The sequence below is a fragment of the Malaclemys terrapin genome, chromosome 5, assembly GCF_027887155.1.
Source record: "Malaclemys terrapin pileata isolate rMalTer1 chromosome 5, rMalTer1.hap1, whole genome shotgun sequence".
Lineage (NCBI taxonomy): Eukaryota > Metazoa > Chordata > Testudines > Emydidae > Malaclemys > Malaclemys terrapin.
The window spans coordinates 27,292,950-27,314,653 of NC_071509.1; the positions used below are offsets into that span (position 1 = coordinate 27,292,950).

Consider the following 21,704-nt stretch of genomic DNA (forward strand, 5'->3'; position numbering starts at 1 on the left):
GTCAAAAAAAAGTCTTAACATTACTCTGAAAGCTGCCCCCAGATGTACTACAATGTATATGGAGGTGGGGGGAAATTCAAGCATAATAGTCCCACAGAGGAAAACATTTGCAGTGTTGTTATAATCCCTCTGAAAGTAAGAATAGTTTGTTGAAACCGTAAATAGAAATATTGCAGAAAGTATTTAGGAGAGAAATAGCATGTGGATTTAGTGAGAGATCATAATGTCTCCTCACATTATATTCTTACTGTTGGTGATGGCAAAAATGAGGGCAAAAATCATCCCTTTACGGTAGCCAGGGATTCTTCTGCAGAGCAATGTAAAGTGTTGAAACTATCTTTCATCAAGGAGAGAGTCAGGAATTTCAGACTAAAGCAATGTTGTTGGATAAACTACATGCTCCATAATTTGCACTGACAACTTTTGGAGCAGAGGATGTAGTATCTATGTAGATCAGATGACATTTTTATACAATGCCTCTCTTTTAAATTTTCTGTCTTATACTTCCAAAGGTGCCCGGTTCACCTTTTAACTGCCTTTACACTACCTCTCTTCCCATCTCTCCCCTCATGCAGTTCAAATGCGTGCATGCTTATAGCACATTCTTTGTATCGAATACACTATTATATGTATTATTTTCCTCTTAAAGGGTCAGCTCAGGGTTGCACTGTAATTTAATACACACATGAGAATTCTCACTTGAATTCAACAGTTTGTATATGTATAATGTTCAAGTTAGATCAGGTTTTAACCTCTGGTTATACTTCAGCAGATTTGCATTAAGCTGCTGACTCCAAGTGCTTTCCAATCTTTGGTGATGTTTTATATTGAATAATGCATATAAAATAATTTAAAAACAAAACCAGGCTAGACAAAGCCAATTAAGATTTAGTACTATTAAATGGCTTCTTCCTAATCTCTGAGAGTTAGATTGTGTTTTTAATTTGCCCTCTGTAAGGCATGGCACATAGCTGTACCACCCCAGGAAAGCAATTCTGCATCTCTTTTTTGCATGCTATCCCCTTGCTTCTGAGGGGTTATAATCTACTACAGAACCCTACCCTATAGTGTAGTAATGTAAACAAATTTTTTATTTTTCTAAATTTGATTTAAAAAAATACGTTTGGTGGAAATTTTCCAGTTCTTCGACAAAACAAAACAAAACAAAAAACCCCTTGGTTTTTAATAAAACAAAATGTTTTTGTTTTTTGAGAAACTAAGATTTTGACTCATGGATTTTGAAAACTGAAAAATGTTCAGCTTTTGGTATTTAATTAAATAAAAACAGACATTTTTAAACAAAACTGTTGGACAACCCCTAGTTGTTACCTATCACCCCGTACTGGAACCCATATGGGATATCATCAAACAACTACAACCCATACTCAGTGGGGACCCCATCCTGAAAGAAATCTTTCTTGAACCCCTACTTCTGGCCTTCAAACAATCCCCCAACCTCTCCAGGCTCATCATCAGAAGAAAGCTCCCCACAGACCAGAGCACACCAACTCAAATTGGCACCAGGTCCTGCAAGAACAACGGATGCAAAACCGGCAAACATATCTCCACTTCAACAATGATCAACTCTCCCCACAACACACCTTTTAAGATCCATTGATCATAGAATCATAGAATATCAGGGTTGGAAGGGACCTCAGGAGGTCATCTAGTCCAACCCCCTGCTCAAAGCAGGACCAATTCCCAACTAAATCATCCCAGCCAGGGCTTTGTCAAGCCGGGCCTTAAAAACCTCTAAGGAAGGAGATTCCACCACCTCCCTAGGTAATGCATTCCAGTGCTTCACCACCGTCCTAGTGAAATAGTGCTTCCTAATATCCAACCTAGACCTCCCCCACTGCAACTTGAGACCATTGCTCCTTGTCCTGTCATCTTCCACCACTGAGAACAGCCGAGCTCCATCCTCTTTGGAACCCCCCCTCAGGTAGTTGAAAGCAGCTATCAAATCCCCCCTCATTCTTCTCTTCTGCAGACTAAACAATCCCAGTTCCCTCAGCCTCTCCTCATAAGTCATCTGCTCCAGACCCCTAATCATTTTGTTGCCCTCCGCTGGACTCTTTCCAATTTTTCCACATCCTTCTTGTAGTGTGGGGCCCAAAACTGGACACAGTACTCCAGATGAGGCCTCACCAATGTCGAATAAAGGGGAACGATCACATTCCTCGATCTGCTGGCAATGCCCCTACTTATACAGCCCAAAATGCCGTTAGCCTTCTTGGCAACAAGAGCACACTGTTGACTCATATCCAGCTTCTCGTCCACTGTGACCCCTAGGTCATTTTCTGCAGAACTGCTACCTAGCCATTCGGTCCCTAGTCTGTAGCTGTGCATGGGATTCTTCCGTCCTAAGTGCAGGACTCTGCACTTGTCCTTGTTGAATCTCATCAGGTTTTTTTTGGCCCAATCTTCTAATATGTCTAGGTCTCTCTGTATCCGATCCCTACCCTCTAGTGTATCTACCACGCCTCACAGTTTAGTGTCATCTGCAAACTTGCTGAGAGTGCAGTCCACACCATCCTCCAGATCATTAATAAAGACATTAAACAAAACCAGCCCCAGGACCGACCCCTGGGGCACTCCGCTTGAAACCAGCTGCCAACTAGACATGGAGCCATTGATCACTACCCGTTGAGCCCGACAATCTAGCCAGCTTTCCATTCACCTTACAGTCCATTCATCCAGCCCTTTAACTTGGGGCTTACTTCTTTAACTTGGCGGCAAGAATACTGTGGCAGACCATATCAAAAGCTTTGCTAAAGTCAAGGAATAACACATCCACTGCTTTCCCCTCATCCACAGAGCCAGTTATCTCATCATAGAAGGCAATTAGGTTAGTCAGGCACGACTTCCCCTTGGTGAATCCATGCTGACTGTTCCTGATCACTTTCCTCTCCTCTAAGTGTTTCATAATTGATTTCTTGAGGACCTGCTCCATGATTTTTCCAGGGACTGAGGTGAGGCTGACTGGCCTGTAGTTCCCCGGATCCTCCTTCTTCCCTTTTTTAAAGATGGGTACTACATTAGCCTTTTTCCAGTCATCTGGGACCTCCCTCGATCGCCATGAATTTTCAAAAATAATGGCTAATGGCTCTGCAATCTCACCCGCCAACTCCTTTAGCACCCTCAGATGCAGCGCATCTGGCCCCATGGACTTGTGCACGTCCAGTTTTTCTAAATAGTCCCGAACCACTTCTTTCTCCACAGAGGGCTGGTCACCTTCTCCCCATGCTGTACTGCCCAGTGCAGCAATCTGGGAGCTGACCTTGTGCGTGAAGACAGAGGCAAAAAAATCATTGAGTACATTAGCTTTTTCCACATCCTCGGTCACTAGGTTGCCTTCCTCATTCAGTAAGGGGCCCACACTTTCCTTGACTTTCTTCTTGTTGCTAACATACCTGAAGAAACCCTTCTTGTTACTCTTAACATCTCTTGCTAGCTGCAACTCCAAGTGTGATTTGGCCTTCCTGATTTCACTCCTGCATGCCTGAGCAATATTTTTATACTCCTCCCTGGTCATTTGTCCAATCTTCCACATCTTGTAAGCTTCTTTTTTGCATTTAAGATCAGCAAGGATTTCACTGTTTATCCAAGCTGGTCGCCTGCTATATTTACTATTCTTTCTACACATCGGGATGGTTTGTTGCTGGAACCGCAATAAGGATTCTTTAAAATACAGCCAGCTCTCCTGGACCCCTTTGCCCTTCATGTTATTCTCCTACGGGATCCTGCCCATCTGTTTCCTGAGGGAGTCAAAGTCAAAGCTTTTCTGAAGTCCAAGGTCCGTATTCCGCTGCTCTCCTTTCTTCCTTGTGTCAGGATCCTGAACTCGACCATCTCATGGTCACTGCCTCCCAGGTTCCCATCCACTTTGCTTCTCCTACTAATTCTTCCCTGTTTGTGAGCAGCAGGTCAAGAAAAGCTCTGTTCCTAGTTGGTTCCTCCAGCACTCGCACCAGGAAATTGTCCCTTACACTTTCCCAAAACTTCCTGGATTGACTGTGCACCGCTGTATTGCTCTCCCAGCAGATATCAGGGTGATTAAAGTCTCCCATGAGAACCAGGGCCTGCGATCTAGCAACTTCTGCTAGTTGCCAGAAGAAAGCCTCATCCCCCTGGTCTGGTGGTCTATAGCAGACTCCGACCACGACATCACCCTTGTTGCTCACACTTCTCAACTTTATCCAGGTTTTTCTGCAGTTTCATACCGGAGCTCTGAGCAGTCATACTCCTCTCTTACATACAACGCAACCTTTTCTGCCCTGCCTGTCCTTCCTGAACAGTTTATATCCATCCATGACAGTACTCCAGTCATGTGAGTTATCCCACCAAGTCTCTGTTATTCCAATCGCATCATAGTTCCCTGACTGTGCCAGGACTTCCAGTTCTCCCTGCTTGTTTCCCAGGCTTCTTGCATTTGTGTATAGGCACTTAAGATAACTCATCGATCGTCCCTCTTTCTCAGCATGAGACAGGAGTCCTCCCCTCTTGCGCTGTTCTGCTTGTGCTTCCTCCCAGGATCCCATTTCCCCACTTACCTCAGGGCTTTGGTCTCCTTCCCCCAATGAACCTAGTTTAAAGCCCTCCTCACTAGGTTAGCCAGCCTGCTGGTGAAGATGCTCTTCCCTCTCTTCGTTAGGTGGAGCCCGTCTGTGCCTAGCACTCCTCTTTCTTGGAACACCATCCCACGGTCAAAGAATCCAAAGTCTTCTCTCCGACACCACCTGCGTAGCCATTCGTTGACTTCCACGATTCGATGGTCTCTACCCAGGCCTTTTCCTTGCACAGGGAGGATGGACGAGAACACCACTTGTGCCTCAAACTCCTTTATCCTTCTTCCTAGAGCCACGTAGTCTGCAGTGATCCGCTCAAGGTCATTCTTGGCAGTATCATTGGTGTCCATGTGGAGAGCAGGAAGGAGTAGCGATCCGAGGGCTTGATGAGTCTCGGCAGTCTCTCCGTCACATCGTGTATCCTAGCTCCTGGCAAGCAGCAGACCTCTCAGTTTTCCCGGTCGGGGCGGCAGATAGATGACTCAGTTCCCCTGAGGAGGGAGTCCCCGACCACCACCACCCTCCTCCTCCTCTTGGGAGTGGTGGTCGTGGAACCCCCATCCCTAGGACAGTGCATCTTTTGCCTGCCAATCGGTGGAGTCTCCTTCTGCTCCCTTCCCTCAGATGGGTCATCTAGTCCACTCTCTGCATTAGTACCTGGAGAGAGAACATGGAAACGATTGCTCACCTGTATCTCCATTGCTGGTACATGGACGCTCCTCTTTCTGCTTCTGGAGGTCACATGCTGCCAAACTTCTTCACCATCCTTCTGTCCCTGCTGCGCCTGCTCTGAATCTTCAGAACATTGTGGCCGTAGAAGCATCTCCTGTCGTCTGTCCAGGAAATCTTCATTTTCCCTTATGCAACGCAGAGTCGATACTCGTTTCTCCAGACCTCGAACCATCTCTTCCAATATGGAGACCAGCTTGCACTTTGTACAGACAAAGTCGCTTCTGTCCTGTGGAAGAAAGACAAACATGGCACAACCTGTGCAGGTTACAATAGCTGATTGCTCACCTTCCATATCACCTTCCTCTTAAGAGCTTCCTCAGCTGTTGCAGGAACTACTCAGAGAAACCTGCAGATGAAAGCCTCAGTGAGCTCTCCCCAGGCAAACTCCCTCTGTTAGCCTCTGCTGTTCGCTGCTTAGCTGGTTCGCTGCTGACTGCCCTTATATACCAGTCAGGCCCACTCAAGGCCCACCTGGAACAAAGCACTCCCAATTCACACTTTTCAAACAAACAAGCAAGCAATCAAGCACACGGTCAAACTGACAAACTGATCCTACACACAATAAGTGGTATACCTCATCCAGGGCACCAAATGGCTCTATAACTATGTGAGTGAAACCAGGCAATCACTATGCTCTCAAATGAACTCACATAGGAAAATAAAATAAAATAAAAATAAAAAAAAAACACCCTATCACCTGTAGGTAAACACTTTTCACAAAGCGATCACTCTATATCTGACCTATCAGTCCTCATCCTCAGAGGAACACTTTCAAAAGATGAACCTGAATGTTTAAATTCATTACTCAGATAGACACCAAAAACTATTGACTGGACAGAGACACTGAATTTATGGCTTATTACAACAATTTGTAACCCACAACCCCCTTTTTTTTTGTCCTGTGACTGCAGAGGTATTAACAGACCACTCTACATTGAACAGTCCCTAACAATATGTGCTAACTACTTATACTGAACAATCTGTTCCATCTTGCATTTTATAGTTACTCTGGGAGTACCTTTCCCAGACTTGAAGAAGAGGTCTGTGTGGCTTGAAAACTTGTCTCTCTCACCAACGGAAGGTTCTCCAATAAAAGATATTACCTCACCCACCTTGTCTCTCTAACCTTTTCTATAGACATGGCTACCTGTCCTGACTATAATAATAATAAACCTGAGTAACACACATTAATAATGAACATTTGTGATTCTATTAACCCATTTTTTCTGAAAATTTACCATATAGTAACTGGAGTTTTCCTTTTACAGGAAATACATGCTGCATTTCTTGTGCACTCAAAATTCCCATTAAAGTGAATGGGAGCTTTATGTTTACAGAGAATATAGGTTTGGTCTCATCATGGAAGTTATTTTTGTCCCTTAAGTTGAAAATATCCCATCCAATTGACTATGTTCAAAGCCACATCGTTGGAGGTTTCAAATGTTTTGCTTTTTCAACACATCAAGCAATAGTTGTACAATACATATTTTAGGCCTGTTTGTACAATACATATTTTAGGCCTGATCCCATATTTTTTCCAGCACCTTGATTTCCCATTACCAGACTAATTGGCTGTGTTGCAAAACTACAGTGTTGTAAGAGGTTTAGGCCTGTTTCAAGTTAATCAAAATCATGAAAAACTTGGGAACAAGTAGTAATATTTGAAGACAGTGGTATTTTTGCATCAATTTACAAAAATCTGTCCACAGTCAATAATAAATAGAATTTGTGATGCAATTTGATACTTACCAAAACTAAAAAGCTGCAAAACATGACAGAAGTGTGCCAATATCTAAAATTAATAAAGTTGTAATTATGAAAAGCAACACATATATATAGTAATACCATTCAGAATTTAGAAATTCCTGGATATGACATTTCATTTTTATTAAATATTTGGTGAATTAGATACTTTGATGAAAGAATGTATACACTTATTTAATTAAAACAGGCCTTTTAATTATCATAGAATGTCTTAAGGATGTTAAGAAAATCAGTAGTTATGACATTTTGAAGAATGACTAGGAGTTTAGTGTTAGAATAATTGCACAGTGCTGTAAGCAGTTCAGAAAACAGGGGATTGTTTAATGATTTAATTAAAAACAAACAACGATTTTATTGAGCTGACAGAGACTAGTATGATCTGCTTCCATAACAAACAAACAGAGTGTGTTGAAGCATAAATCTTCAAAGCAGCATTAAGAAAACTATTCAATTTTCATTCCTTATATAGTTCAGCTCTTAAATTTGGGAGCTGTTGACAAATGTTTTATTTTATTGTCTACATTTTTGCTATTATAACTTGTTAATTAGGTATAGACCAGGACTTTTCAAACTGGGGGTCACAAGGTTATTACATGGGAGGTCATGAGCTGTCAGCCTCCACCCCCAAACTCCGCTTCACCTCCAGCATTTATAATAGTGTTAAATATTTAAAAAGTGTTTTTAATATGTAAGGGGGGGGCACACTCATAGGCTTACTGTGTGAAAGGGGTCACTAATTCAAAAGTTTGAGAACCACTGGCATAGACAGTGCTGTAAGTTTAAGAGCATGGTTCCCTAACAAAGATTCTCCTCGAGTGAGGGTGGGGAAGTATCCTCACCTACACATTCCATGTGTATATTTTCTTTGTAAAACACATTTACTTGCCAGGCACTACCCTCCTCCTGGCCTCTAGGGGAAGGGAAGGGCAGTAGCCCCATAGATTTCACATCACTAGGTATCTGGGAGGAAATGAAGATCCCTGCCAGAGCTGAGACTCCGAGAGAGTAGGAAAAGAGAAGTTAGTCAAGATGAGATGGATGACCCCCTTGCCTAACTTCAGTTCTGCCTTGTCTTTAGCTGTCTTTTAGTTAAGAAGGCTGGGCCAGCAGTCTTCTGAACCTCTCTCTTCTCTCAACTTCAGCCGTGGCTGATTGGCTCCTCTCTTTACCTGGGTCATCAGGTGACAACTAGCAGGCAGAATGTCCCATTCCACATCTGAGGGGTGCTGGGGCAGCAAAGTAGACCTATTCTCACAACCTTTATGGAAAAGTCAATGGGAGTTTTACATACATAAAGTCTGCAGGACTGGTTCTTCATTGTCTACATATGCAATATACTATATACAAGGTTTATACCACCCATGCAATACTTTCTTTCTTGCTCAATATTTTAAAATATACATTTCATTATTGTCAGACAGACTTACTAATAGTCGAGGTTGGAAGTGGAGCCTGATTGGGAATTCCACGGCTGAGTTATCTGATTATTATAATAATATTTTAGTGGCATGGTTATTGGGTAGTTATGATGCAACATTTGATTTACTTTTGATGCAGATGTGAAATTGTTGACAGCAAATATGTATATCCATTTTTATATTACAGCATCGGAATTTATGTGAGTGGGGTCAGGTGAAGGTGTTATTTGTGTTTATATCTCAGTTTCATTAAACTGCAGTGGGTTCTACTATCATACAGCAATCAGACTGACTCAATGACAAGTTCTGTTCTATCTGTTCCCTGCAGTCCTTGTCAGAATCCATTCTAGTATGCTCCAGATTTGAACGATTAGACAATCTTACAAGTATATCCTTTCTTCAGAGGTACCAGTGTTCCAAATTATTTGGTAAATGTGTCACACAATCGTTATATGCCAAAAAAAAAACCAGTTACTCACCTTTGTAATTGTTGTCCTTCAAGATGTGTTGCTCATACCCATTCCAATTAGGTGTGCACGCGCCCCGTGCACGATCGTCGGAGAATTTTCTACCCTAGCAACACCCGGTGGGTCGGCTGTGGAGCCCCCTGGAGTGGCACCTTCATGGCACTGGATATATACCCCAGCCGACCCAGCGCCCCCTCAGTTCCTTCTTGCCGGCTACTCCGACAGTGGGGAAGGAGGGTGAGCTTGGAGAGAACCAGGTTAAGATCCCATGCTGGAACGGGTTGACATTGCTGTGGGTATAGCCAGTCTAAGCCCTTGAGGAATCTGACAACCATCGGGTTAGAGAAGACCGAGGGAGCGTGTTGTCCTGGGTGGAATGCCGATATAGCGGCCAGGTGAACCCTGACTGAAGATATCGCCAAGCCCTGCTGTTTTAGGGATAGGAGATATGCAAGTATAAGTGGAATAGATGCCTGCAAGGGGGGCGTGGCCCGCTGCTCGCACCAACAGGAGAAACGTTTCCACTTGGCTAAGTAAGTGGTCCGTGTAGAGGGCTTTCTACTTCCCAGTAGAATCTGTTGCACCGGATGTGAGCATCGTAGCTCTGTCCGATTCAGCCATGGAGCATCCACGCTGTAAAGTGGAGCGATTGCAGGTCGGGGTGACAGAGTCGGCTGTGGTCCTGAGAGATCAAGTCTGCACACAAGGGAAGCGTGATCGGAGTTTGTACCGATAGCTCCAGAAGCGTGGTGTACCAGTGGTGTCTTGGCCAAGCTGGAGCGACTAGAATCATATGTGCCTTGTCTCTGCATAGCTTGAGCAGTACCCTGTGGACCAGTGGAAATGGAGGGAAAGCATAGAACAGCTGGTCTCTCCATGATAGGAGGAAAGCGTCTGACAGGGAGCCTGTGATCACCCTTGGATGGAGCAGAACACATGGCACTTCCTGTTGGCTCGTGAGGCGAACAGGTCGACCTGGGGAAATCCCCACCTCTGGAAGATGGAATGGATGATATCCGGGTGAATCGACCACTCGTGTGTCTGGAAGGATCTGCTGAGACGGTCCGCTAGAGTGTTCTGGACTCCAGGGAGGAACAATGCCATGAGGTGTATTGAGTGGGCAATGCAGAACTCCCACAGGCGAATGGCCTCTTGGCATAGGAGAGACGACCGGGCTACTCCTTGCTTGTTGATGTAGAACAGGGCCGCGGTGTTGTCTGTGAGGACTGACACGCAACGGCCATGTAGGAGACCGAGAAATGCCTGACAGGCTAGGCGCACCGCCATCAGCTCTCGAACATTGATATGCAGAGCTAGTTGGGATGCGGTCCACAGGCCCTGGGTATGCTGCTCCCCGAGGTGAGCGCCCCAACCTAGAGATGAAGCGTCCGTGACTAGGTGCAGGGAGGGTTGTGGGGCGTGAAACAGCACTCTTGCGCAAACCACCTTGTGATCCAGCCACCAGGTGAGAGAGGTCAAGACCGAGTTCAGAACCATGACCACCATGTTCAGGTTGTCCCGATAAGGACGGTACACTGATGATACTCAGGCCTGAAGTGGGCAAAGCCGAAGTCTGGCATGCCTGGTTACGTAAGTGCAAGAGGCCGTGTGTCCCAACAGGCCGAGGCACGTCCTTATTGTGGTGATCGGGAAGACCTGGAGTCCGTGGATAATGTTTGTGATGGTGTGAAACCGAGTGTCTGGCAGAAGAGCTCGGGCGAGTCTGGAGTCTAAGACTGTCTAAACTCTATTCTCTGGGTTGGCTCCAGAGTGGACTTTTTTTTGTTGAGTAAAATGCCTAACTCGTGGAATGTTTGTAGTATTATCTGGACGTGAATTTGAACTTGCTCCCTGGTGCGGCCGCGCACCAACCAGTTGTCTAGATACAGGAACACCTGTATCCTTTGTCGACAAAGGTATGATGCCATGACAGCCATACATTTGGTGAACTCTCTCGGAGCCGCGGACAAGCTGAAGGGAAGGACGGCAAATTGGTAGTGCACATTGTCTACTACAAATTGAAGGACGCGCCTGTGTGGGGAGGTAGATTGCTATATAAAAATATGCATCCTTCATGTCGAGGGCGGCGTACCTGTCTCCGGGATCCAGGGAAGGGATGATGGTCCCCAAGGAGACCATGCGGAACTTCAACTTTACTATGAATTTGTTGAGTCCGCGTAAATCTAAAATGGGTCGCAGACCCCCTTTTGCTTTGGGGATCAGGAAGTAGCGGGAGTAAAACCCCCTGCCCCTTAACTCCGGCGGAACCTCCTCTATGGCCCCCATAGAGAGGAGCCCAAAAACCTCCTGTATAAGGAGATGCTCGTGAGAAGGGTCCCTGAAGAGGGATGGGGTGGGGGGCTGGGAGGGGGGAACGAAGAAAACTGGAGAGCGTATCCCCTCTCCACTGTGCGTAGGACCCAACGGTCTGAGGTTATAAGGGACCACGCACGGTGGAAACGGGAGAGGTGATCCCGAAAGAAAGGGAATGGAACCTGGGTAGTGGCTGGCACGCCATCTTCGAGCGCACCTTCAAAAATTTTGCCTAGGTCCTGAAGGTGGTCTAGGAGGGCCTTGGTTCTGACCGGGTTGGGGGCCGGTTGACCTCCGTCTACCACCTCGCCCCCGCCTTCTGGGGAAGTCCTGTCTTGGATGAGGAGGAGGAGGGTAGAACCTTTGTGGCTGGGGCCTAAAGGGCCTGTGCTGGGGTCCTGGGACATGCAGCCCTAGGGAGCGCATGATGGTTCTGGAGTCCTTGAGCCTCTGCAACCGAGAGTCCGTCTTGTCCGAGAACAACCCCTGGCCCTCGAACGGCAGATCTTGCAGGGTCTGCTGCAGTTCTGGCGGTAACCCCGATACCTGGAGCCAGGAGACGCGTCTCATGGCTATCCCAGACGCTAGTGTCCTGGCGGCAGGGTCCGCTATGTCTAGGGAGGCCTGCAAGGAGGTCCTAGCCACCTTTTTACCTTCCTCCACTAGGGCCCTGAACTCTTCTCTCGAGTCCTGGGGGACCAACTCTTTGAATTTACCCATGGAATTCCATGAGTTGTAATTGTACCGACTCAAGAGCGCCTGTTGGTTTGCAGCTCTGAGCTGCAGATCCCCCACTGAGTAAACCTTACGGCCAAACAAATCGAAGCGTTTGGCGTCCTTCGATTTGGGCGCTGCCGCCTGCTGACCAGGACGCTCTCTTGCGTTCACTGAGGAGACTACTAGTGAACACAGCGGAGGGTGTGTATAGAGGTACTCATGGTCTTTAGAGGGGACAAAGTACTTCCTCTCTACACCTCTGGCAGTGGGAGGGATGGAGGCCAGGGTTTGCCATATGGCATTAGCGTTAGCCTGGATCGTACGAATAATGGGCAATGCCACCCAGGATGGGGCATCAGCTGAGAGGATGCTCACCACCGGGTCCTCCACCTCCACTATCTCCTCAGCATGTAGGTCCATGTTCCGTGCCACCCTACGCAACAAGTCTTGGTGGGCACGGAGGTCTATTGGAGGTGGGCCTGAGACTGTTGTACCCGCCACCGCCTCATCTGGGGAGGATGAGGAGGACGCCTCAGGGGGTAAAGGATCCAGATGAGGGTCCGGCTCTAAGGGTCCCTGATGTGCAGGATCCCCTGCACCAGGGTCTGAGGCCTGCGTGGGTGTCAGCACTGGAACCTCCATACCCCCTGGGGGAGGACGGGAGATAGTGGCCTCAGGTACCCTGGGCTCAGAGTGTGCCGAGCGAGAGGCCGCTGGTGGAGCCCCTTGAGCTTGGTGATATGCCCATGGGGTCCAGAAAGACCAATGTGCAGGGTCCTGTCTAGGGTCCTCTGCCCCTTCCTGCCAATGACCCAAGTCATCTGCAGCCTGACCCTGAGCAGGGTATGCTGATCGGGAAGCCCCTTCCAACGAGCGAGACTCCGATCTTGAGGGCCAGGATGGTGCCGAACATGATTGCAGGGGCTCGTCCTGGTACGGTGCCGGTCCACAGGCGAGCGGTCTCTGCGCGGTGCCGGTGAGCGGTACCGAGATCGAGAACGGTGCCGATGGCCATGCTGGTACCGGGATCCAGATCTGGATCACGAAGACGAAGACCGTCTGTAGATGCGGTGCCGGGAGCGGCCTCGCAAACGGGAGCGGTGCTCATACTGGTGCCGGGAACTGCATCTGGACTCCGACCGGTACTGATGCTCAGGTCGATGGCGAGAAGTAGACCGGTGCCGGGAGGAAGATCTGGGCCGCGAGTACGACCGGCACCGAGATGAAGATCGGTGCCGGGACTGTGAGCGGCATTCGGACCTGCTCCGAGACCGGGATTGGTGCCGCGAGTCCACGCTCGGAGATGGAAGGCATATCAGGGCAGGCTTGCCCCTGGATTGCACTGTGTGAAGGGGAAGCGGTGCCACGGGCTGAAACGGCGCCGGCTCCGTGAGGGCGATAAGGTCTTTCGCCGTTGCAAAAGTCTCCGGCGTAGAAGGGAGACAGGGTTCAACCACAGGACGAGGCGGTGAGCCAGTCTGCACTGGACTCAACGGCCCTACACCCGGTGCCGGAGTCAACGGTGTTGGCGATGCCTGCCCCCTCTGGCGCTCCAAAGCCGGAAACGGCTCTACCACCGGTGCGGGGGGAGCCGGTGCCTGTTGGATGGCAGTGTCCTGGGTCTTGTGGGGTCTTTTATGTCCCGGAGACAGGGAACGGCGCCGAGGGGTTTGCGGCGGACGCGGTGACAAGTGAGAACTGTGCCGTGGGGCCTTATCCGTGTCTGCTCGCGGTGCAGTACCGGAGGGTGCTGCTGAGGCGCTGCGCACCGAGGCACTCGATGCTGGAACTTGGCGCATTGAAGGGAGATCTGGGCTAAGTGCCGCCTCCATAAGGAGTTGCTTAAGTCTAAAGTCTCGCTCCTTTTTGGTCCTGGGCCTGAAAGCCTTGCAGATCTTACACTTGTCCGTCTGGTGAGACTCCCCTAAACACTTCAGACAAGAGTCGTGAGGGTCTCCCGTTGGCATAGGCTTAGCACAGGTCGCGCACAGCTTAAAGCCAGGAGCCTTGGGCATGAGCCCGGCTGCGCGCTGGGGTGAAAAGGGGGGATAATAGCCCCCTTAATCCCCGCTAACTATTTATAACTACTCTACAACTATTAACAACAAACTACTAATCTAAAAGTATATAACCAACAACTATCTACAAGAATGAACAAGTAAAGCGAGGGAGAGTGGAGAACAGCTATGCTGCGCTCCACAGTTCCAACGGGCGGTAAGAAGGAACTGAGGGGCGCTGGGTCAGCTGGGGTATATATCCAGTGTCATGAAGGCGCCACTCCAGGGGGCTCCACAGCCAACCCACCGGGTGTTGCTAGGGTAGAAAATTCTCCGACGATCGTGCACGCAGCGCGCGCACACCTAATTGGAATCGATATGAGCAAGCACTCGAAGAAGAACTGTCAACATCAAAACTAATCTCATTTTGTCTAATTACACAGTGACTGTGCCTAACTGCTTGCTTCTCTTTGGGTTTGAGGGAGATCAGATGGAAAAGGAAATATTATAGAAACCAGAATTGATTTTTCCTCCTTTTAGCTGGTGAAACTACTGAAATAAATGAGTTAACCTGTCATAAAACTGGAGTAACACAGTAATGAATTATGCTGTAAAAGACTTCTTAGTTCACTAAGGATCTTTTTGAAAGATTCCACTGACTTCAATGGGCTTTGGATCAGGCTCTTCTTACCCCGCCAGTTCACGGTTGTTCCATAAAGTATGATATACTTTCCAGTACTCTGTCAAGTTCAGTTTTAAATAACTCTAGCAATTGGCTTCCACTCCAATTTTAAAATTACTCTACTATGAGAAGTAGTGCAGTAATTAAGTATATTGTTATGTAACTATAGCAAACAATTCCATCTTTTCTATTTTCTAATTTTCCACCGAATGATGAATGAATGTCTACAAAATTGGGGGGGCAGGAGGGGGGAAGGTTATATACATTTCTCACAGCAAATGTGCATGGTGAATAAAAGCTGAACCACCCCACCCTTCAATATTTCTTCATATTTATAGTGTTTGTTTTTTTAATCAATGGCTCTATGCAAAATATTCAGACATGGTACCTTTTAAAGGTAAAACATGCTGTAATCTATACTTCCAGATATATACATAATGAAACCAGATCTCTTTAAGAATTTTCTCTCATCACATTTGTCTCATTGCCCATGTAAATAGAGTACTCTCTACCCTCTATGCAATAATTTAAAATGTAATACATTTAAACAAACATTTACTATCCATCTTATTGTCCCTGGATTTCAGGTTATGGTCCACAACACAATACAGAAATTACTTATTTTCTTCAATCCAGCAACAGTTTGTTACCGAGATCCTAACTCATACAGTTTCACTAAAGTATTTCTGCACAAATTCAATCACCACTAATGTTTGTTTATTTATTTATTTAGGAAGCTTTAATAAGTTTACAAAATTTTGTCATGTAAATATCAGAAACATAACACTTATTACATGTTAGCTTTTGTTTAAAGAGACAGGAATATAGTAATCAGATCTTTCTGTTTCAGAGGATACTATCATATTACAGAGTGAGCGTCATTACAACACCTATAGTATATCATTACTAGACATTTTATTAAATTGAGTGAAATCTCTATATATACACACATATTTAACCGACCAGGCATGTCTATCAAATATTAATATTCAAAACAACTGGATAGGTGTACTGATTTTTTTGAAGGTGAATGTACTTTTTTTGAGTATTGAATAAAAGGTAACCAAATATCTAGTATCTATTTGTCCTACGTCTATTTTGCTGGATACATCATTGGTATGTTAATTTTTTTCCATAACCAAAACTCCCCCCCCCCTTTTTTTTTTTTTAAACCATGAGCTATTTTTCTTTTTCCAATGAGAGGCTACCAATAGCTGACCAGCTACTAAAGATTAATTCCTCATTTCCTCCTGGGTGATCATTCACCACTAAAGTTTTACGAACATTTAACCTTAATAGATGCTACACTTGACAGTTACAGATATTGGGCTTTCCTGCAGTCTTTACTTAAGCAAAACTTCCATTGACTTTACTGATTCAGATGTCAGTATAACATCAGTAATCAAAGAGATCATGAAACAGAATTATCCTTTCTAATTAATTATCAATTAATAATTACTATTAGATGCATGTTTGTTGCCATATAAAAAGCTACAAAAATATGACTACTTAATTAATTGTATTTATTCAATTAACATATCATTAAATATACTATTAGATGAAAATGTAACAGAGACATCTTATAAATACCAAAGATAGATGGACTAGATAAATAAATTTTGAGCCCTAATATTTACCTTGTCCACATGCTCGAGTAACAAAGAAAGCAACTATACAGTAAGCTTATTAGAAACCCTGTGGGGTGTGTTTATTGAAACATGCTTATGTGAATTTATCGAAAGTAGTTATATGACAGATTCATCTACTGAGAGTTGAAACAAAGGCAATCTATTGTACTGTTTTATTAGTTTTTTTTTAAACTTTTCTTTTTATCTTCTGTTTTAGTACTAAGAACCTGGTTATTAAATTCAATTATAGGCTTCTCCCACAATATTACAGGATACCCAGAGTTCTCATAACTCCCAAGCCCTTATATTTGACTTCTGTCTTGTCTATACCTTTGTTCTATCTTTGTTCTAAGTGGATGCAACTGCACAACAAGGTTTGCAAAAGCCTTTGTATGTGTGAAGAACAGGGCTGAATTTAGACTGTTTTACAGAAATAATTTTATCATAAATGCATGTATTACACTTTTATACTTTTGAAGTTGGGACTACAGTATATTTGGAAAAAAGATATGTAGCTAGGGCTTTAGATCCTAAAGCATCAGGCCCTAAGTAAGATCTACAGGATCCAGCCCACAGTGAATCACCACATTCTGTGATAATGGTTTCTTTTCTCCTTTTTGTATCTCTATTAATGTAACATTTGTCTAGTCATCCTTCTGAGGGGCAATATCTGCTGTGTAAAATGATCCTGGGAAAGTACAGTTTGCAAAGTATTCCTCTGAAGTCTTGCCAAAGAACCATAATGTATAAAAATAACACAATTCTTCTTATTTATTTGTATTACAAATAAATATGGGACCAACTTCACTGTGCAATATGCACAGCCCCTGTCTTGAAGACATAACAATCTAAGGCCTTGTCTACACTACGAGAGTAGTTCGAATTTACTTGCATCGAATTTTTGGAATCGATATTGCAAAGTCGAACGTCTGTGTCCACACTAAGGACAGTAATTCGACTTTGTGAGTCCACACTAACGGTGAAAGCGTCGACATTCGAAGCGGTGCAATGTGGTCAGCTATCCCACAGTTCCCGCAGTCCCCTCTGCCCATTGGAATTCTGGGTGTAGCCGGCAATGCCTTCTGGGTAAGAAAATGTGTCGAGGGTGCTTTTGGGTAACTGTCGTCATCCGTCCATCACTCCCGCCCTCCCTCCCTGAAAGCGCCGGCGGGAAATCAGTTCGCGCACTTTTCCAGTCATTGACAGCGCAGATGCCACAGCACTGCGAGCATGGAGCACGCTGCGACCATCGCTGCAGTTGTGGCCGCTCTCAACGCCTCGCAGCTTATCATACAGGTTTCCCTGAGGCAGATGCAGAAAAGTCAGGCGAGGAGGCTACGTTACCGCGGTGATGTCCTGAAGTCTGAGAGTAGCACAGACCTCTCAGAAAGCAGGGGACCCAGCGCCGAGGACATCACGATGGCAATGGGTCATGTTGATGCCGTGGAACGGCGATTCTGGGCACGGGAAACAAGCACTGAGTGGTGGGACCGCATAGTGCTGCAGGTCTGGGATGAATCCCAGTGGCTGCGAAACTTTCGCATGCGGAAGGGAACTTTCCTGGAACTTTGTGAGTTGCTGTCCCCTGCCCTGAAGCGCAATGACACCCGGTTGCGAGCTGCACTGAGTGTACAGAAGCGAGTGGCCATAGCCCTCTGGAAGCTTGCAACGCCAGACAGCTACCGGTCAGTCGCGAACCAGTTTGGGGTGGGCAAATCTACCGTGGGGGTTGTTGTGATGCAAGTAGCCAAGGCAATCGTTGATGTACTGCTGCCAAAGGTAGTGACCCTGGGAAACGTGGAGGCGATCATAGATGGCTTCGCAGCGATGGGATTCCCAAACTGCGGTGGGGCCATAGATGGAACTCACATCCCTATCCTGGCACCGGACCACCAGGCCACCCAGTACATTAACCGAAAGGGCTATTTTTCCATGGTGCTGCAAGCACTGGTGGACCACAGGGGACGTTTTACCAACATCTACGTGGGATGGCCGGGCAAGGTTCATGACGCTCGTGTTTTTAGGAACTCTGGTCTGTTTAGACGGCTGCAACAAGGTATTTACTTCCCGGACCACAAAATAACTGTTGGGGATGTGGAGATGCCTATAGTCATCCTCGGGGACCCAGCCTACCCGCTAATGCCCTGGCTCATGAAGCCCTATACTGGCGCCCTGGACACTGAAAAAGAACTCTTCAACTACCGGCTGAGCAAGTGCAGAATGGTGGTGGAGTGTGCTTTTGGCCGTCTCAAGGGGAGATGGAGAAGCTTACTGACTCGCTGTGATCTCAGCGAAACCAATATCCCCATTGTTATAGCAGCTTGCTGTGTGCTCCACAATCTCTGTGAGAGCAAGGGGGAGCCCTTTATGGCGGGGTGGGAGGTTGAGGAAAATAGCCTGGCTGCTGATTACGCACAGCCAGACAGCCGGGCGATTAGAAGAGAACAGCGGGAAGCGCTGTGCATCCGGGAGGCTTTGAAAGCTAGGTTCCTGAGTGAGCAGGGTAACCTGTGACTTTTAAGTTTGTGTACAGAGAAGCTGAACCTGCCCCCGTTTCTTTACCCAGTTAATGTTGACTAACCTCTCCAGTTACATACCCCCTTCACCCCCTTCCAACACACGTTTCGAAATAAAAATAGTTCTACTTTGTTAATGCACACCGTTTTCTTTAATACTGTTTTCGCGGGAATTTTTTAAAACTGGGACGCAGACTGTGGTGCGGAGCGGGTGTAGTGTAGTGACGCGAATGAAGCTTCTAAACTCAAGGATTGACAGGCTCCGCTGCGGTGGGATGGTTGTTTCAACGGAGCCTGTCACCCCTCCTGATCGGGACTGTGTGTATGGGGGGACTATGTGACTTTGTGGCAGGGGGAGGACGGTTACAGATCCCCTGCTGCGTGGCTCTGTGATCCTGCATAAGGACCGCCGCTTAAGATCTGTAACTGCCCTCCCCCGCCACAAAGTCACAGAGCAACACACCCCCCACCACATAACATGAAAACAACCTCCCAGACTAACCAGGGTAACTAGTCACTGCATCACTGCACTGTGTATGTGCCCTGCTGCTGTGCCTGCCCCCGCCTATGTACCCTGCCAAAGGTGACTGTCCTGTCCAATTACCAACCCCCTTTCCCCTCCTCCTCCAAAAGAACATGATTGAAACAGTAGTTAACAGAAACATATTTTTTATTATCAACTACACATGGAAGTGGGAGGTGAAACTTGGACGGGGGCTTGTGTCAGGCGGGAAGGAAAGAACTTTTCAAGTTTTGGGGAATGAGAGCCTTCTGCTACTAGAGCTCTCTGCAGGGGTGGAGTGAGAGTTAGCAGGGACTCTGCCGCCTCTCCTTCTTTGCACTTTGGGTGAGATGGGTATGGGACTTGGTGGCGGGGGAGGGCGGTTAGAGATGGACTGCAGCGGGGCTCTGTCCTCCTGCCTCCGTTCCTGCAGAACATCCACAAGGCGCCGGAGCGTGTCTGTTTGCTCCCTCAGTAGTCCAAGCAGCGTTTGAGTCGCCTGCTGGTCTTCCTGCCGCCACCTCTCCTCCCGATCCATGTTTGCTTGCTGCATTTGGGTCAATTTCTCCCGCCACTGGGTCTGCTGTGCTGCCTGGGCTTGGGAACAGGCCATAAGTTCAGAGAACATGTCCTCCCGTGTCCTCTTCTTCCTATGCCTAATCTTCGCTAGCCTCTGGGAGTGTGATGCCAGGCTACGTTGTGAGACAGTCGCAGATGTGGCTGTGGGAATGGGAAAAAGGGAGTGAATTCCTCAGAAAGATAAATGTAGTTGTGAACAAAGAACATAGTCTTTCTCTGTGAACAAGACCATGCACAGCACCTATCACATGCGCACTCAGCACAAGGTCGAATTCTCGGCCTTCGCATTCAGTGCCTGGGGTCTTCCACAGCACATTTGAGAAGCGGGGCAGCACAACGGAATTTCTGTTGCAGGTAGACATGGTAAGCCGTAGACTTGTGGCAGTTTAAAACTTTTATATTACCACTGGCCTCATTTCACATTTAAAGCAATGTCAGTCCCTGCTGCCAGCAATCCGGCAAGCGGGAACTCTGCCCCTGTCCCACCCCCTCGCGGCTGTCCCCAGGAACGATCCCTTTCGGCAGCCCCTCTCCCGCCTCCACCGCGTGGCTGCAAACCAGCGGTTACAGTTCTGTAAAGGAACGAGCAAGCAGTCCCAACACTAACATTCCCCTACCTAATTCAAAGCAGGTCACCATGGGCGACATCACCCTGATGAGGATCTCTGACAGCGAGAGAGAGAGAATGCTCCGGGAAAGCCTCCAAAGACCAGGGCCGTATGCCGCCCTGCTGTGCAGAGCAATGATTCCCGAGTACTTGATAGTCTCGTGGCGCGGCAACGTCTCGTACTTCGGAGGACCCAATAAGGCCGCTCTCCCCAGGAACCTCATGCAACGGCTTTCCAATTACCTCCAGGAGAGCTTCATCGAGATGTCCCGGGAGGATTACTGCTCTATCCCTGCACATATAGACCGCATTTTACTCTAGCTGCAGTAGCAGGGACTAAACAGTAGAGCGGCTTGGGCAGGACAATCACGGAAAACCGGACATTGCTAGATTTTTTTTCAAAACTTGCACTGCCCATGACTGAACCATTAAGTGCCTAGGGCAAAGTAATCATGAACAACCCATTCTTTTAATTGTTAATATTCCTGTTCTGTTAAAAATAAATGTTTAGATGTTTACAACACTTACTGGCTGATCCTTCCCCAGATTCTGTGTCCGGGGTAACGGCTGGGGACGCTTCGTAGGGGATCTCTGTAAGGGTGATGAAGAGATCCTGGCTGTCGGGGAAATCAGCGTTGTGAGCGCTGCCGACTGCCTCGCCCTCCTCATCTCCTTCCTCATCTTCCCCGTCCACTAACATGTCCGAGGAACCGGCCGTGGACAATATCCCATCCTCAGAGTCCACGGTCAGTGGTGGGGTAGTGGTGGCGGCCGCACCGAGGATGGAATGCAGTGCCTCGTAGAAACGGGATGTCTGGGGATGGGATCCGGAGCGTCCGTTTGCCTCTTTGGTCTTCTGGTAGCCTTGTCTCAGCTCCTTGATTTTCACGCGGCACTGCGTTGCATCCCGGCTGTATCCTCTCTCTGACATGTCTTTTGAGATCTTCTCATAGATCTTTGCATTCCGTTTCTTGGAGCGCAGCTCAGAAAGCACGGACTCATCGCCCCACACAGCGATGAGATCCAAGACTTCCCGATCAGTCCATGCTGGGGCCCTCTTTCTATTCACAGACTGCACGGCCATCACTGCTGGAGAGCTCTGCATCGTTGCCAGTGCTGCTGTGATCGCCACGGTGTCCAGACAGGAAATGAGATTCAAACTGGCCAGACAGGAAAAGGAATTCAAATTCAAATTTTCCCGGGGCTTTTCCTGT

The 21,704-nt window shown here is 47.0% G+C and overlaps 1 protein-coding gene across 1 annotated transcript; it reads right to left on the minus strand.

The window, feature by feature from the left end:
* Positions 1 to 19,460: 19,460 nt before the first annotated feature.
* On the minus strand, positions 19,461 to 21,303 carry LOC128838442 (uncharacterized). The gene is made up of 2 exons (XM_054030625.1): positions 21,019 to 21,303; positions 19,461 to 20,024 (listed from the first exon to the last, which is right to left on the minus strand). The coding sequence occupies exons 1-2, from the start codon at positions 21,188 to 21,190 to the stop codon at positions 19,549 to 19,551; spliced, it is 648 nt and encodes a 215-aa protein (XP_053886600.1). The 5' UTR covers positions 21,191 to 21,303; the 3' UTR covers positions 19,461 to 19,548.
* Positions 21,304 to 21,704: the final 401 nt, after the last annotated feature.

Coding starts and splice junctions, on each gene's coding strand:
- LOC128838442 (XM_054030625.1), bottom strand. CDS start 21,190: ATGTTAGTGGACGGGGAAGATGAGGAAGGAGATGAGGAGGGCGAGGCA. Junction 20,025..21,018: donor ATCTGGGGAAGGATCAGCCA/GTAAGTGTTGTA, acceptor CCATTCCCACAG/CCACATCTGCGACTGTCTCA.